General features: G+C 31.7%; 2 protein-coding genes across 3 annotated transcripts in view; both read left to right on the top strand.

Annotated features, from left to right (window-relative positions):
- The first annotated feature begins 251 nt into the window (after positions 1–251).
- Positions 252–18978, top strand: part of LOC105342635 (cell death abnormality protein 1) — a 93209-nt gene continuing 74482 nt past the window's right edge. Inside the window, exons 1-12 of one of the 2 annotated variants that reach the window (XM_011449627.4) lie at positions 252–325; positions 763–990; positions 1780–2034; positions 2171–2308; positions 3747–3884; positions 4226–4366; positions 5171–5311; positions 5666–5803; positions 7879–7970; positions 8441–8559; positions 9012–9061; positions 9674–11782. In XM_011449627.4, coding sequence (XP_011447929.3) covers positions 271–325; positions 763–990; positions 1780–2034; positions 2171–2308; positions 3747–3884; positions 4226–4366; positions 5171–5311; positions 5666–5803; positions 7879–7970; positions 8441–8559; positions 9012–9061; positions 9674–10005 — 1827 coding nt within the window. In that variant the 5' untranslated portion in view covers positions 252–270 and the 3' untranslated portion in view covers positions 10006–11782. Of the gene's footprint in view, positions 326–762; positions 991–1779; positions 2035–2170; positions 2309–3746; positions 3885–4225; positions 4367–5170; positions 5312–5665; positions 5804–7878; positions 7971–8440; positions 8560–9011; positions 9062–9673; positions 11783–18978 lie in introns of those variants that run through there. The other variant, XM_066067377.1, reaches the window with a different exon arrangement.
- On the top strand, positions 13840–18118 carry LOC136273531 (uncharacterized). The gene is made up of 7 exons (XM_066078087.1): positions 13840–13909; positions 15385–15624; positions 15744–15998; positions 16675–16809; positions 17188–17325; positions 17617–17754; positions 17952–18118. The coding sequence occupies exons 1-7, from the start codon at positions 13858–13860 to the stop codon at positions 18116–18118; spliced, it is 1125 nt and encodes a 374-aa protein (XP_065934159.1). The 5' UTR covers positions 13840–13857.

An 18978-nucleotide genomic window follows, 5' to 3' on the forward strand; every position in this document is an offset into this window, starting at 1 on the left:
ATTGCCTGAGTGGCATTTGCGATATATATTGGAACAATGGTTAAGCTGTAGTTTTAAACTTTTCTATACCCTATAGAATATACCTTAATTTCGTTTTACTGGTAGCATTCATAGCAACATTTCGGAGAAATAAACAGCATCAATTTAGAAATCCATATGAACACTTATTTAATATTTCAGTATGCTTATTTTAAATGGGCCCACAAGTATATTTATGATATGCATCGTCATTTTCTTTTTCTTTTAGAAAAAAAAAAACACGAAAAGGCCATGCTTTTACAAACTATAGTGTGCTGTACTTTACCAGTGATTGTATACACTTACGGTATTTATTAATCTCTCTTCCTACCTCCATTTTTTCGAGTGTTATTCATACAGCTACGAGCACTTGTTTATATGTAAAATAACTCTTCTTTGTAACTTATATTTATTTCCTTATATTCTATGCTCAACCCTTCTCAAATTTTTTTACCATTTAAAACAGGTCCCAAAACACACTTTGTTCTTTAATTCATTACAATGTTTAATCATTAAGAGGGGATGTTTTAATGATTAATCAATTTTAAAAGCAATAGTTAATCAAGAAAGCGGTTAAATTGTATTTTACGTTTTCATTTTTTTAATTACTATTTCATTTCTCATACAGTGGAATTAACGTGGACTTAACTGCTTCGAATATGTTTTGACTACGTTGTTATATTTTCTCTGTGATGAAATTTGTCAAACCTCTTTGTTTGAATTAACTGTTTTCTTGTTTTTCAGAAAACATTGCTTTACACAAAACGGCTTGGCAGTTACATCCCTATCAATATAGGAATTACGACGCTTCCAAAGCTGTTGATGGGTTAAAAACAAATCTTCAAGCTACGGCATATCAGTGTACTATATCCGAGGAAAACTATAAGACAGCCCTCTGGCGTGTTGACCTAGGTGATATGCTCGGTGTCCATCACATCACAATATACTATAGAACAGACAACGATCCTTGGGGTAAGCATTCTTTAAATAACACTGAAAATATGTCGCTTTAATAACCTTAGTAAAAATGCCCAGTTGTTACAAAAGACATGACAAAATATTCTTTTCTCTCTCTCTCTCTCTCTCTCTCTCTCTCTCTCTCTTTCTTCTTCTTCTTCTTCTTCTTCTTCTTCTTCTTCTTCTTCTTCTTCTTCTTCTTCTTCTTCTTCTTCTTCTTCTTCTTTCTTTATCTAATTCTCTCCCTTTCTCTAGCTGTCTTTTTTTTAAAGATATCTTGTCAACTATCAACAGTTTTAATCAAGAGACGTTTCATAATGCATCAGAACTTTCGGCAGCTGGGTTACACGGTCAGTTTGAGGGTATAGTCTTTGTCAAAGCTGCTTTCTATACTAAACTTTATTTTATAATCAGAAGCTTGTTTTTAGGAAAAACAATGTTACGGGTAGAATTACTGTCCGGTATATTTTTCCGTGTGAAAACCATTTTTTAGGAAACTACTAAAATTGAACAATTATTTTAAACAGGTCTACTGTTTTAACCTAGCGGAAAACAGCGTAAATTATGTTAGTTATGTCAGCATAATTTCGATTCCCTTTATTAAACTATTTTGTTTCATATTTTTTAGTTAGATTTAAAGATTTTTTTAGAGTTTCAGTAAGAAGTTACAGAACGCAGTATAATCCACTAAACCAAGATGTTTGCATTAAAATGTTAGAAACACATTTGCATTCCACATATTCACTTTAGCTTTAACTGAAAAATAAGTCAAGTTGTGATTTGGATTTACATAATTTTTAAAAGGTCCCCGTAATGGATATGTCCCTAGATTTCTGGGATTTTCTGTGTACATATCAAACACGACGAAAAAAGAAGACGGGGTTCTCTGTTTTAAGGACAACCAACATTTTACCAATGAAAATATTCCAGCTGTGATAACATTGAACTGTACTCACCACGGTAGATACGTCATCTACTACAACAACAGGACATCAACGAATTTACCACCCTACTACTCCAAATATGCTTTCAACGAACTGTGTGAATTTGAAGTATATGGTAAGTTAAGATTGCATTACACTGTCTTTATATTTTAAAAGTTAAATTACAGATTGATGAATATAGTGTAGAAAAAATACAAACTCTAAAATTAAAAAAAGAAAGCTAAGCATATTTGTTTATATTGTATATGAAGGTTGCCCGAATCCTAAATACTTTAGCAAGAACTGTTCCGAGCCGTGTCCAGCTCGTTGTAACAACAGTCGCTGCCACATAGAGACCGGTCTTTGCTCTGGGTGTGCAGATGGATATCAGGGGCCGGCTTGTGAACAACGTTAGTATATCATTGAACTGATTATTAGAGAAAAAAATCATGTTTACCATTCAAATGGATATGTCATTTAAAGCATAGTTGAAAAAAGGTGATAGTACAAGTACCTCCCAAATGCCAATTTTTGGTTATTTTGAAAATCAGATAAAACTACAGCACCGATCTTCAAGCTTTGATTGTTTAGTGAATAGGTCAGTGAAATAAGCTGAAGTATTTCGGGGCCGTTACATTAATCATTGCAATCTAAAACCGGCTTCCCTGCCGCCGTGAATATTTGCAAATGAGTTGCATAGTTTAGTATTCTGTAAAACAATTTTATTCACATTCAAGAAATATACGGCGAAATTTTTAGAGCCTTGCCCTTGTGACTAATCATCGCCGTGAATCAATCTTTCAAAAGATTTGCATTCGTTTAGGTTACGCGGGCATGTTAAGGCTTCCCGATTGATTTTACAGCGATATGTAGAAAGTCACTTGTCTGTACTTCATACGATATGACGTCATACTTAACTTTGACGTCACGATCTGCATTCCTGTCGATAGTTCTCAGGGAATGTTTCTGAACGTTAAAAGTGAATTATATCAAACCAGTATAATACCGCATGTTTCCTTTACACAGATGCTGCCGTTAATGTGAGACGTACAGAATTCATTCTTATTAAAAACCAGTATCAAATAATCGGCAGTTTTAAAGCTTCGTTTTAAGTAAAAGGCTATTTATAAACTAGTGGTTTGGAGACTCTCCCTGCTACGTGTAAACAACTGAATGAAGAAATTTTTATGCATGTAAAACCAGCTTGGCGCAGGTGAAAGATCAACACAATTTTAGAATATTTTACGTAATATTGGTAGAAAATATAAGTACTAATGTGAATCGTGTCTGGGAAACCTACGGATTTACCCCAATTTTTTGTAAATCGCTTTTGATTAGTAAAAATGTGCATTATTTTGATGATTTTGTGGAATGTTTCAACAATATCTTCCATACACGAAATATATATTTCTTTCCCAAGCAAGAACTTCAAAGTATATGACTTAACAAATGATTTTTATTAAAAAAAATGTATGATTTAATGTCATTAATCACCTGCACCGATGCAATTTATATAGATCATACGCATTATTAGGACTCGCCCGTCACGAGATTACAAAGTACATATGACGTCACAAAAATGCATAAAATGCAATGTTTAACATCGGTGTCAATAAATGTATCATAGATTTTAAGAAATACTCCCGGTCAAAGTATTTTTACGATGATTAAAAAAATATCGTTTTCCAGCCGTATTTTAGCATCGGGACGCCCTACCATTGCTGCGTAGTAAACGGATGCTTAGAAGCGGTTATTACTCGGTACGAACATGTTTATCCCTCGTTAATTTAACTGATAAAAAAGTGGTTTACAGAGTTTCGTTTATTTAGTATATCACCATACATGTAGATTGTCAGAATAGCACGTATGGAGCTGGATGTTCAGAGAAATGTGGACATTGTCTGAATGGAGAACATTGTAACCATGTCAACGGGACTTGCCACAGTGGGTGTGAGGCTGGGTATCATGATATTAGATGCAAAAGAGGTAAAAAGACAATTACAATGTGTATTACATGTAAAACATATGCAAAATTAATACATTATTTTTTGTATTTTTTTTTTTTATTTCATCTACGTGGTAAACATTAAAATCACTGTTTCGTAATAAAAAAAGCAATTATGTTATTAAGCTTTGCATGATTCGTTTTAAAATTTCCGATTTACAACGACTTTTTATCAGATGTAAATTTAGGGAAAAAAACATGACATTAAATATTTATAGTCTAGTGTATTCAAGTTACAAAATCGAATAAATGAATAACAATTTTGAAAGACTGAATATAATTTCTTATTTCTTTTTTTTTTTTTTTTTTTTTTTTGTTTAAGAGTGTCCTTCGGGGATGTTCGGAATTAATTGTTTGCAAAACTGCAGTGAGAATTGTAATAATGAATCGAGTTGTAACGGAAAGACTGGAGCCTGCTTAGGTGGCTGTATGAGTGGTTGGATGTCGCCAGTATGTACGAAAGGTACACTGCTGATGTTATCCTAAGTGTGGAGATTTCTGATGCAATACACTTTGTTGCAACACACCAAAATTGCGTTTCACAAAAGACATAAGGGCGAAGTCATGCATGTTTTTAGTTTCATGGACAGATTTTTAATGAACACTGTTCATTAAAAAAGCATACATTTACACTGGAGGACTATATATTTATGGGTTGAGCCTAATATGGCCCCCTTAATTGAACATCATCATTTTACTGTAATTCTTTGTTTTCTTTGTACAGATATACACTTGAAGTATATTAATATGTTTAATTTTGAAGGGCCCACAATTTAAAAAATATGAAATCATAAAGTTTACCTTTTCCCGCCATTTTTTGTATTTTTAGCATAAAACGGCTTGATTTCAATCAACTAAACGAAAGATATTGTTTTACTTTATGGCAATCTTTAAACAATAAACGTTATCAAAAGGGTAAAAAAAGGAAAAAATAGAGTGTCAAAGGCAAATATGAAAATTAAGCAATTAAATAGTTCAGGTTTTTTTTTCCAAACACATTAGATTTTCGACTTTGACTCGTTTATAAAAAAAGAAAAAAGAAGAAAGAATTGGTTAAATTTAACTCCCAGATAAAAAAAAAAGTATTCAATTGACCTAAGAATCTAGTGATGTAAAAATTTAACATATTGGATAAATATGGTGGTTTTGAAAGTTACCCTAAATAAATGCCTGTTGTAAAATTTATCATGATTTCATAATCATTCGTATTAAGAAAAAAAATATGAGAGTAACTAGCATATAATGTTACATTTTCAATCGATTTTAGAATGTGTAGCTGGAAAATACGGACAAAATTGTTCGCAAGACTGTAGTAGATATTGCAAAGATTCAATGGCTTGTGACAAAAACACTGGAGAGTGTGATGGAGGATGCGTTGACGGATGGAGATGGCCCATGTGTAATAAAGGTGATTTAATCATATGTTGAAAGGTTAATATTCATCATTCATAATAATCTTAGAATTTGATCGCCACAAAGTGACGTCATCGTCTTGTTTAAGCATGTGGAATATCTTACTTGAAAAGAAATATTTGTTTAGGATGTACATCTTATGAAGTCAACATCTTGCTATAAAGATATTACTTATTTTTGGGCGTACGTAAACAAAATATGTACAGAACTATCAAAAAATGAATAATATATGCAAACAGTTTATACTGACATTCAGGAGATGAAATGAAGGATAAAGTTTATTTAAAAAAACATAAAAAAAAATTCACGATATAAGAAACAATTGTATGGATATTTTTTTTTATAATAGAATGTGACGACGGAACGTATGGGACAAATTGCAGTAGTAACTGTGGTCACTGTTATCAAGGACAGTTATGTGACAAGGAGACGGGGGCGTGTCCTGAGGGATGTGGGGCTCGATATGATGGGATGTACTGCAATATAAGTAAGATAGAGAGATAAATAAAACAAATAGTTTAAATTCAAGCGAAAAAAATCAAAATGATAATTTTATTTTAATAAAAAATACCTTCTGGAAAATGTAAATATTAATCGTCGTACTTGTTTTATGGACATTTTAAAATATACAGTTTATAAAATGAAATCCTGAAATACCTGTAAATGAATATATTTTCTTTTTTGAAATTCTTTCGTTCTCTTATATTCATATATATAATATATGTTTTAGGTGGTTTAATATGTATAATAAAGATATATTTCTTAAAGGGTAATTATAGCCTGTAGCTCCCGGTCTGAAAAAATCGAATTGTCTTCAAACTGATTTTTTTTTCAGACTGGAAGCTACAGATATGCAGCTAAAGTAAATAACACATGCTTCCAGTGTAAATTGTTTTTTTGTAATGCAAGCTTTTAGGAAAGCCCAATCGCTTTTTCGAGCTTTTCCGACAACGAAGCGGATAGCGAGTACATTAAATATATTACTAGTTATTTGATTTCCTCTTTAAAATTTTGTATGTTGTTAACTTAAATATAGCTGATGATGACTGCTGGTTTTTGGTCATTCGTTGATGTTTCGAACTCTGCATCAAAAAACACATTAAAAAGTCATAATAACCCTAATGACTGTTACTTAAAATTATCGCCTTTGGATTCTAATAGTAATACTTATAAATATTAAGTCATATTATATTAAGTCGGTGTGGACTTTTTCAATGTATCTACTTCCAAATTAGCCAATCTTTAAGACTCTGCCTCTCATTGGTACTGCCTCTCATTGGTAAAGCTAAACCCATCTGACAAAAGTGTTCGTTTAATTTTACGAAAAGAGGGATAATTCAAAACCGGATAGGAATTTTCAACATGTATAAAATGGAACATCACATGGCATATTATCAGATCTGAAAATATCAAAAGACCAGTTTTACAGAGAGAACATTTTAATTTATTCACAAAATCTCAAATGTTATGATATATGGTTTACATGTACTTATATGCAAGCATTTTGACATATTAAAGTGTCTAGACTTTGGCACCCAGTTAATTTTTGGGCCTCACAATGAGTTCAAAGTTTACTGTAAGTTTATATCCCATATAACAGTTGTTTAAGGTCTTTGTATCATTTACTTCTAGTTCGTTAGCAAATAACATCCCATAGCATATCATTTAACAAAATTTGAACTCGGTTTTGATGCCATATATTGTAAGATTAATTGAATTGAATTACACAATACTTTCAAATTTAATTCTTTTGATTCAAAAGATATTTGTATAAAAAACTACGGTTTTGAAAGAACATAGAAAGAAAAAAATATATTTACATCAAAACATCTTTCTTGCATATCAACAGTTGTTTTAATTTTTTTAGTTGATGTTTGTACATATATTTTTAAGAAGTTTTAAAGTTTTAGGTTGAAATGTTTGGAAGAGTTCTGTACACTTAGGTGTGTTTGTTCAAATCTCAATGCACAGTAAAGCATACCAAAGCAATCCAATGGATTAAGACCTTTGTTTCGATTTCTCATAACAGAACATTCATTGAAAATGCATACCGTAACATATCATGTTTATCTTATGTATTGTAAGTCCTTTTAAGTTATAAGAATAATAATGGAAACATGTCATTTTTCAAAGCATTATTATAAGGTATATTCCTTTTCAGTATCCTGCCTAAATTCCATTATGTAGATATGTAGTGCACTTGATTGTTATTAACCGAACTGTTATATAGGGACCCCATTGGAAACAAGCTTTTTTAACAAGGTTTTTTGGGCTATCCTTAGGTAAAAAATTGTATTTGTATGTTATGAAATCTATATGATAACAATTTTCAACAAATTTATTCTAATGGACTGGACTTGCATAGTGCTGTGATAATGTCGATTTTTATTTTAGTTAATGTATTTTATATGTATAATCATGGCATTCGGTAATATATTTACCTTAATAAAATGAAATGAAATACTAAAGGTATAAAAAGAGATGCCAATGAATGTATTTCAAACCACAATACATCATAACTGCGTTTATACGTGTATCTATATCAACATTGTTTTCATATAGCATGCCCAAGAGTGTACTACGGGCCCAATTGCGACTTACTTTGCAATAGTTCTTGCTACAAGCATCGGTGTGACTATGGAAACTGTAAACAGGTATATCAGTGCATGAGTCAATAATGATAATATAGATAACGCCAAAAAATAATGTTGTTGTTTGCATGTTTATTTTTAGAACATAACACAAATGTATTAAATGCGGGTATCTTTTGAAAGCAGATCTGATTTTCATTGATACTTCCTTGGCGTATTCATCAAAGAGGGTTTGATACTAGTGCCAACATTAACTATTTATCGATCGTGCTGTTTATACAAGAAACATAATTTGCCAACTTTAACAACAATGGGTTTATTTTTGTGAAGAAAAGTATTTCTAATACTAGTACTTTATTTTTTTTTAATTTTTCAATTTTCAATTCAAATTCTACGTTATACTTTCATCTACGTTTTCCCTTTGTCGTTCTACCTTTTATATTTTGAATTAGTGCAAATTTAGAACAAATCTCTCTCTCTCTCTCTCTCTCTCTCTCTCAGTTCTTTTTCTCTTTAATTATAATTCATTTCAGGAAAATGAAGAAAATGGCGTTAGAGGATATCAAAGCGGATACATGACCATGTTTATTTCTGTTGGGGGATCAGTAGTAGTGTTGACTGCGATTGCAGTGACTGTCATAGTATACAAAAGGTATTTTTGTTGAAGTGCACATTTAAACACGTACATGTATATCAGACATGTATAAGCTAGATGAAGACTATTTTGGCCAGGTTTGGGGAATATTACATTGTACAGTAAAGCATTATCATTACTTTATTAATTGGGGTGTTCAATAATCATTAGCATTACTCAATGTCCTTGAAGAAATACATTACATTACAATTTCAAAATAACTGTTTACATTATTCAATGATTTCTTTGATTTTATCTAAACACACTTCATATAGGATAAGAATGTATGTTTTATTATGAAATGCTCTATACAAAAATCGTTTATGTCCAGTTCAAATTGATTACTTTTTGTTTGGTACTTTAGGTATATTTGAATTGTTTTTTATCAATTTATAATTTTTTCTAGAAAACTAACAAGCAATAATAACTGCTTTAATACTTTTTTTTTAAATATTAAATTGATCACACAGGCGGCGTGGAAAGAAGAATCAGATGCCGAGTACAGTATCACAAAATTCAAGTGAGTAGAGTACAGCATTTAAAGTAGACTTCAAAAAGGCTTGCTTACCAAACAAAATGTGATTGTAAAAATTAATTCTAATTTTCAGATTTTAAGTTTATCATGAAAACGTGGTTAGTAACATATTAATAAAACTTAAATTTTGTAAAAAATATTTTAGTTACAAAACGTATACGAAATTGGAGTACTTAATATCCCAACTGAAAAATGAATGGCATAGAGTGCATGATAAAATTTAAATTATGCATGCAATCTAGGATAGAGATCCACATCAGGTTGATTAAAACCAAAGCTGATATTTATTAAAGCAATTAAAGAGGGTTGGATGGCCGTGGTCATTTTAGAGTGTCTTTATCTCCTTCAGAAAAAAGAGTTCTGAATAACGAAATAGAAATATATTATTATTTTAAAGCTAATAAATATACATGTAATGTTTTACTAAATGATACTCTCAATAGTTGATAGCTTAAAAATCACATTTAAAAATCCAAAGACATTCTGATGGGTATTTTGTTGACCACCCATTCTTCCTAAATGAACGATATTAGAATGGAACGTGGATATCAAACAACGGCGTGTTTATTGAATCAATGCATAATTATGTGTTTTCAGAAAAACAGCCAAACAACAAGGACGTTTCCTCTCGGTGCAACGATAAAATTCAAGATCCCAAGTGTTATGGAGAGTCATCTTCACAAATGTCGGAATATTACTGCGAACTGCCGGAAACAGGATACAATGATAATGCAACTGAAAATATTTATGAAGAGGACGTTTCCTCTCAGTACGACGATAATATTCAAGGTCCTAAGTGTCATGGAGAGTCATCTTCACAGAAGTCAGAATATTACTGCGAACTGTCGGAAACCGAATATAACGATACTGCAATAGCGGAAACCGAATACCATGATACTGCAATTGATAATATCTATGAAGCGATCTGATTTGATTTTTTATGAATTTAACTTATTCGTTACAGTTTTTTTCACCGATTCCGATATTCAATAAAGTTCATGATTTTTTTTTTTACCAGCTGATTTCAATGATATGGAAGCCTAATATACAGATGAAATAAATGAAGCTGTGTCAATGTGATAACCATGTAAAGAATTGTGTCTCATCTCTCTATGAATAGAATAATTTGTATGTATTAAATGTATTCGGTTTTATTGCAACGATTCCGTCATTCAACAGAATTAAATATCTATATGTTTCATTTTTTACAGGTGGATGTATGTTAACTATGGGTTTTTTTTCAAACGATACATTTATAACTTTAATATTTAGGTTACTTTCGTCATTTGACACATTACTTGTTAGGCAATGCAGACTAAGTATAGCCACGCAAGGCGAGGACACCACGTGCATGATGATGTTGTAATTGCGCATTTTAGGCGATGTGACAATATTTACATGTAGTTGGAAAATAATAACGAAACTTGACTTGTAGTTTTGTTATAGACAAAACACGTGAAGATATCGATATTTGAATGTTTATTAAATTCATTAACTATATATGTGAAGAAACAAATGTTTTGCATATTTTTTTTAATTCACATAAAACGAATAATGAAGTGAGCTTTTTTGATCCCCCGTTTTCCGTCAGTCTGTCGATTGTCCATCTGTCTGTTAACTTTTCATTAATTCCTCTCACAAACCACTGCACCACATCAGTTTATTATGTGCCGTAATTCATATAAAAAAAACTTCAAACGCTTTCACTTAATCATGATAACAGTGTGTGTTCATGACGAAAGTACATAATTTGTGTTTTGTTCTACGTTTTACTGATACAATCATGGAACGGATGCATTTCTTCATAATCTTATAACAAAAAATGCTCTGTAGATTAGAACACGCCATTGTCACGGATACCACCACCAAACATTGAGGAAGGCGCTGATTTTTCCTGTTTCTTAACGAGGCCGAGTACAGAACGAGTACGCACGCTTTCGCGCAGCGTTTCATTTGTATTGTGACGTCATCTTTTTGCTTGGTTGACGCCATGGGTGATAGTTTCAACTGCAGATATTCAGCGAAAATTGTTGAAAATATCTCGTTTGATGCGTAAAAATAATGTTATATTGTGGAATAAACATAAATGTCTCGAAGTATAAGTTATATTTGGGCTCGGGTCGAAAACGAGAAGAGGGTCTAGCAAGCCTAGCCCTCTGTCACGTTTTCTTAACCCGCCTAAATATAGCTTAATTCATATATTTCAAGACAGTAACCATGTATTTTATATTAATGACCCCTAATATGTGATGTTATATTTTTTTTTATTACTCAAATATGTCTGAATGTTTTAATAATACTATAAAGATCACCTTTTCCGCCTTTGTCAAATAAAAAATAGCCATTATCTGACGAATCTGGGAAATTGGGCATACAAAAATCAACTTTGATAAGACCCCTGGAACAAACCAGGAGGTAAAAGGTTTTTTTATTTGACCATTTGATGCCTTTAAGCAATAACTTTAATATGTATAACAGAAAAAAAAAATCCCTAGGGCAGAAGTTTTGAAAAAATGTAAAAAATATGCAAAATTGATACATTTCAAGCAAAATCCCATAGGGGCCTACGTTAAATATTAACAAACTTTGAGATGATCCCCTAAACATACGGTGTGGTAAATGTCTTATTTTTTAATCTTAAAATAATAATTATATCAGTAGAAATTCATGTAAAAAGTTTCATCCAAAAATCTAGGGCAGAACAAATTAGACCCGGCCTCGTTAAGTTGATTTTTAAAAAATCACTTGTTCGGATTTTTCTTTTTTTTATATTTGTTTTACATGTATTTGTTGTATTATCGTATTAAGAATAAAACCGACTCATTCTCCTTGGTTTTTGTATGTTAAGAAAATATATTTCGCAAAAAATACTTATTAGAATGTTGAATAATTGCTCACTGTATATAACATTATATCATTAATTTCAGTTGATAAAATACTTTTTACGCATTCAGATTTTATTTTGTATGTTTATCGTTATAAATGCACGTTATATAATATTTTCAAAAAATTAGTCTTTCTGTATATGTTGGGATACAGACTCATGTATTTTGGTACAGTGTATATCGAATTTGTACAAAACATCGTATGTTACTTTGAATAGAAAAGTTAATTAAAATGTCAGTTTAAGAAGAGGAATATCTAAAAAAAAAAATCATATAACTGTAAAAGGAGGGTGTTTAGAGTTCGAAGAAAATGATGTTACGATTTCTATAGTGCCCGTGTTGTATATCCCATATTTCTATAGGTAATCATTACGCTGGCTTGAGTGGTACGAGAGTGAATATTACTTCCTGATCTAGTAAAAACGCTTCTTCAGTTGTGATTTTCTTCGTCTCAAAATTTAATTTTGGATTAAATAACCAATGTAAAGGTGAGTGCAGTTTATTTTTTTTTTGTTTCTGATTAGTTGTTTGACTTTTTTTAATGAAGAAATTGTTAGATGGAGGAAGAACCCCCCCCCCCCCCCCCCTCCCCTTCAAACACGCAGACAACCCCTTCCCATAATCAAAAAAAAAATATTAAAGGAAGATATTTTTTCCTATAAGAACCGATTTTCATTATTGTTTTAATATACATTACATTTACACGAAAATGTGCATTCACATTAAAAAATTTCCATTTTTGGAACTACAAATATTCAAAAAATCTGGGCCTCATCTATTTAACATTTCACATCCGTTCAATTTATTACCCATGAGTAGTTGAACACGTGTAGTGATTATTAAAGTAATATCCAAGTCAAAGTTTAAAGAAAACTTGCTTTACTGATGGCTTCAAATGCCAGTACATAATGAAAACAATAGCAAATGTAAAGATTGTTACAAAATTTTGAAGTAATCAAATTAAAACGCAAATGAAAAAAAATAAAATTAATGGTTCCCCTACCCCCCACCCCCCCCCCCCCCCCAAGCGTTGCATACAAAAAGACATACATTTAATGTCTCATATAAAAGTAAAAAATTAGGTGTCACATCTCAAAAAATTGAGATATCACTTAAAATAAGCTTATTTTAGTTTTTAAAAAATCGAATTTAATTAGTTTTTGAATTCTAAGCTGAATATGCCAAAAATATCGATTGAAATATCAAATTATTGATCAAAAATGTTTTTCAGAACAAAATAAATATATCATAACACACAAATACTCTGGAAATTTAGTCTGTGCTGAAAATTCGGAGGCTAATCTAACAGTACTTTGAAACTTTTGAGTTATGAAAATTGTTCATTTTCTTCTTGAAAACCGTCCACCACAAATTATAGTCCCTAACTAAACTCTGTAAATATATAATTTTCGTTTAACATTTTGGATATATAGGTTTATTAGGCATTGTTTAATATAAATATACAAATACAATTAATATATGGTTCAAAATCTTAAGATAGGAGGTGACATAAATTTGTTACCCAAAAGAGAGGAGCAAACCTCTCTATCAATATATTACTCTATGCTATGCTATGCTATGGTCGGCTATGAAATTTGAACCAAAAGAAGCGTCCACACATTTCAAAGATATATGATAAGAAGCCAATATTTACTATTAATCTGCAATTTGAACATTTATTCTGACGGTTTGTTATTGTTATTCTTTCATTCTAACAATGCCACTGCCAATGTTTGCCAAATAAAACTATTAAATCACACACACCGATACACGAGTGTACAGTAAATAATCATTTGTATCATAATTTGTTTTTTTTCCTGTTTATAAAAAGCGTTTTTACCTCTTTCTGTTAATGTGTGTTCATTTCGTTTTAATTTGCAGGTATTCTCACAAACGATGATAAAGACAATCTTTCTGTTTACCTTACCACTGATTGCATTTACCTACAGTATGTTTTGCGCTAGAATGTTTAGTTGCTTTTAAACTAAGAAACTGAGGAACTGAGGGTCTGTACAACGCGGAAGTCGCTGGCATGATGAAGAATCTATGTGCTTAGATCACTGTAAAGTGATATTTTGACACATTGAATAACCTTGATAACGTTAAAAGATTACACTAATTTATCATTATCTCAAGATTTACGTTCTAGAAAAAACGGACAACAGTCTAGTCTCACACATAAATACATTAAAAGCTGTGATCAGGCCAACTTTGATATAATTTCTGTTTAGGAGATTTTTAAAATCAAAATCTAAAATCTGGAATAAAATTTTTTTTTTCAGTTAAATAAGTGACAAATTTATACAATGCTATTTTGACTAATATACATGAGTTAAGTTGAATACTCATTATGATTGAAAACTGAACCAATGGAGAAAAAAAAAGTGAGGCGTTAATTCGCTTTGCATGAAAAAATCTACAGGTACAATGAACATCAAAAGTTGCAAATGGTTGGGGTTTTTTTATCCTTGTTCGCAATCATAAATTACTCTTTTATGTGGAAGAACTAAAAAATATGTACATGCATTTTTTTAATAAATGTTTTGCTATTTTTACTCATTTTTTTTTATCATATTTTAAGCAATTGAAACTACTGCATCGCACTGCTTTATGAATCAAAGTTCTGAGGTAGTGAGAGCTGGTCTCTGTTGATGTGTCTTTATGCATATTGTGTAGTAAAGACTGAACATCTCTCTCTCTCTCTCTTTCTCTCTCTCTCTCTCTCTCTTTTTCAAGCTTTTATTGTCGGCAACGCGTCAGAGAGAGATATGTCTGTCTAGTAGAAAATAATACAAAAGTTGCTGCCTTGAATTTTTCAACAAGCGTTATTAATGCAATCCCCATTTCTTCAATGCGCTGCAAAGTAGTTCATGGAAATTCATGACCATTGTATGTGTCCAAAATGCGTAGTTTTGTTTTTAAAACACGTAATTTATAAGAAAACTAAAATGATAGACAATTATCTAAAAATTAAAAACAAAAAACGAAAAAACAAAAAAACACTTTTAACAAAAAGTGGCTCTTTGTGTAACTATTTGGTATAGCGGAAGCTTTTACTTTGACGCTGTTGGTTTTTTGTTTACTTTTGAAGTTGTGCTATTTTAGTAACATTGGCGATTTGCCTGCCTACAGCCAGGACTCAGCTTTCAGCAGAGCCCGGCTTAAAAATAAACGAAATAAGAATGGGAAAATGTAATGGTTACTATTTTAGTTTGGGTATAAAAATAAATGTATCAGATATGTATAAGGATTTTTATTTATTATAAGTCAATAACATTTTTTTGATTAAAAATTTATTTCCGGTAGAAAATGATACTTAGATATGATTTAATTTACCATGAGCAAGTACGTACTTATTTACTTTCTATCATGATATTGTTTCAAATAACACGGTATATTTCATTTATTTCTTTTTTTCTTCAGAAAATATAGCTTTAAAAAAGAGTACTTGGCAGTTACATCCCTACGCTGATGAGACATTAAGATACTCTGCAAACGCTTCCAAGGCTGTTGATGGACTCAAAACAGACCTCTCTTATACTGGACACCAATGCACGGTGTCTGCAAATAAAAAACGTGAAGCTGAGTGGCGTGTTGACCTTGGAGCCGTCCTGGGCATCAATCACATCACAATATATTATAGAACAGACAACATATCTTGGGGTAAAATTCTTGAGTGCAATTTGTTATCATTAAACGAACGGTTAAATTTGATATATAGCCGACATTTCGTGTCTCTTTCTTAAAAAAAATATGTATAACCCATTTTCTTCATTTTAAAGGCCCGACTCAAGGATATGTACCTAGATTCCTAGGATTCTCGGTGTACATATCAAACACGACGGATAAAGAAGACGGTGTTCTCTGTTTTATGGACAACCAAAATTTTACCAAAGAAAATATACCAGCTGTCATTACATTGAACTGTCCTCACCACGGTAGATACGTCATCTACTACAACAATAGGACATCAAGCAGACCCCCTCCTGGCTACTCGCGGTATGCTTACAACGGACTGTGTGAATTCGAGGTCTATGGTATGTTACCTTCTATTTTAAGTTAACGAAGGCTTGAACACAGTATTAAACACATTAAAAACCAAATATGTTTGATTAGTCATGAAAGTTTTCAAAATAATGAATAACACAATATTTTGTTAACCATCTTTAGTTCATTTTATTTACATTTCAAAGAAAAATGTAAATTAAGCAATTGCTGTTTATATATGTTTATATATTTTTTCTATATATGTGATGGACGTGTACGTGCTCTAGATTATTTGCTTGTTTCTAGCGATTATTGTCAAGAACGTGGAGGCAATATTTTTAGACCCTTAAAAACAGTATTTGCAATAAAAGTAGGTGCAAGTAGTTGCCATGACGACTTTATTCTCAGGATACAGATTTGGTTTACTTCATACTGAAATAATGCGACGTCATTAGATAGCGCGTGTCACCTCCCAATCAATATTTTTTTTTAGGCAAATTAAAACATTTATACGACAAAAATGCAAACTCAATATCATTTGTTGGTGTTCTTATTAACAACATGTTTTTTCCTCGCCAAAAAAACAGCATTTATTGGCAATTCACCTCACTCTTTATGGGCATTAACAACCCAAAACATCCTTGTAGACAGCCACTAACAAACCTAATACGTTATGATGTACCGTTTTAGTTCTCCTATCTAACGTCACCATTTGTTATGTTATAGGGTGTCCACTTAACTATTTTGGTCCGACGTGTAGCCAGTCGGGTCCTGCTCAATGTAATAACAGCAACTGTCACATTGACACTGGTGAATGTTTTGGGTGTAAAGACGGATATCGAGGTCCAAAATGTGGAGAAGGTATGTATTGCTGTACAATGAAATTCTTCATGCAATTTGATAATAATATCGTCTCTGTGCTTGCCTCAGATAGTTTTTTTTCAAACCTAACCACCAACCCCGTAATTTGAAGTAGTGCATTTTTTTTTTTTACCTGTAAAAATGGCGACCCTTGATCTCAATGTGAATTTAAGATACTTGATTCCTCCGGTACCGTGTTGAGGAACGCTAGTAAATGATATTTAAGTATATGTTTTTACTTTTGCAATGCATCTTCACAACCAGTTAATAAGTCATTAATCATTAATAAATAAATAAATTACATAATATTGAGATGAAATACGCATCCCGTCCGACAACGTTTTGTGGTAGACACTTACACATACATGTACTTTGTAGAATGCGAGAACAACATGTATGGGGCCGGATGTTCGGAAGAATGTGGACACTGTGTGAATGGAGAACAGTGCAACCCTGTTCACGGGACTTGTCGCAATGGCTGTGAGGCGGGATATTATAAAAAAAGGTGTAAAAGAGGTAGAGCCAGCAACACAATGCACACTGATACATCTTAGCAATAACATTGATGATTTATTTGCGTTCCCGGATTATATAAGATAAAATATGTGTTAGGTTAAGGTCTTACTCATATCGAATGTTTTTTACATGATTTCATATAAAAATTGTTTGGTCAAATGCCAAGCAAGAAAAAATTCCAACATAAAGAGATTAAAAGTAATCAGGAATATACTATTAATTCTAATCGAAAGAATTTTTATTTAAATATCTTTATTCTGTCTAATTTTGATTACCACTTTTTGTTTAAAGTATGTCCTCAAGAGTTATACGGAAGAAATTGTTTGAAAAACTGCAGTGAGGGTTGTTTTTCAAAGACATGTGACGGTAAAACCGGTGTTTGTGAAGGAGGTTGTTCAAGGGGATGGAAGTTACCCTTATGTAATGAAGGTATTTATCAAACTCTCATTACTCATTTATTTATATTTGAAACATTTTAATAGATTTTAACATCACCTTATTCATAATTAAATTTATTTTTGGCTATTTATACCTTACGTAGATTTTAATGTTTCTTTCAATGTAATTGTATGCTGTAAACAAATACCAAATGCACCTCCATTGAATAAAGGGTTCTTCATTGCTAGAATGTGATGACTCAACGTATGGAAGTAACTGTAGCTATTCGTGCGGACACTGTCAAGATGAAGTTCCTTGTGACAAGAAAACAGGAAAATGCCCCTCGGGCTGTGCTTCTGGCTATGAAGGAATCTATTGTAACAAAAGTAAATTGCAAGAGTACAGTGCAAACTAGTGTGCATGTAAATCTTTCGAATATGCATGGGGTGGTTGTTTGACTCATTGATCGATGAACAAAATTTATGTAACTTTTATATACATTAGCAAATACAAAGCGTGCGAGAACCGTGTGAAACTTTCAACAGATTTCATTTGGAACTCTCTGACAATTTCATTGTTTCAAAATAGCGCTCGTGTTAAACATTACTTTAAACTGATTGGCAAAACTCCTTTGAGATATTCTCGTGAAAAAAAATCTATAAGAAATGATATACTTAACTTTTAACAAAATTGAATTAATTTTTAACAAACAAAAGAAAAGTACGCGTATTGAAAGAAGACTAGTTGCTGAGACTATTCAGCTGTGTACAACCAGTACACATAATCTCGGACATCGGGTAAGACCTGCACCTGGCTGAACCTGTCAATCAAACTCTGTGTATTCGTTTTCAATGGATGGTCACGCGTCTCTTTTTATGTCAATAGCTAATAGAAATTTAAGACTTCAAGGTAGTTGGAATCAGTATTTGATGATGCACACAATTTCAAAGATAGATTGGTTAACATTAATTTGAACAAAATTAAATGTAAACATAGAAAGAAAATATACTGTTCATTTCTATAAAATGCGGGAAGTAAATTCTTCTGAATCCCGATTAAAAAATTTTCTTCAAGTTATTATCTTAATTATTTAAACGCTGATAACGGAAAACAACAAGTAATCAACACACTGAAATTTTCCTAAAATGTACACATGCAATTAATTATTATGGAAATCTATATGCATGGTACTTAATTCAAATAGATTATGAAAGATATATTGTACGCCGTTATGCGGGGCGCCGGTAATGTATACGAATATTGAGACAAAAATCT

Source organism: Magallana gigas, chromosome 1, assembly GCF_963853765.1.
Source record: "Magallana gigas chromosome 1, xbMagGiga1.1, whole genome shotgun sequence".
NCBI lineage: Eukaryota > Metazoa > Mollusca > Bivalvia > Ostreida > Ostreidae > Magallana > Magallana gigas.

Coding starts and splice junctions, on each gene's coding strand:
- LOC136273531 (XM_066078087.1), top strand. CDS start 13,858: ATGATAAAGACAATCTTTCTGTTTACCTTACCACTGATTGCATTTACC. Junction 15,625..15,743: donor AACAGACAACATATCTTGGG/GTAAAATTCTTG, acceptor TTCATTTTAAAG/GCCCGACTCAAGGATATGTA. Junction 15,999..16,674: donor GTGTGAATTCGAGGTCTATG/GTATGTTACCTT, acceptor GTTATGTTATAG/GGTGTCCACTTAACTATTTT.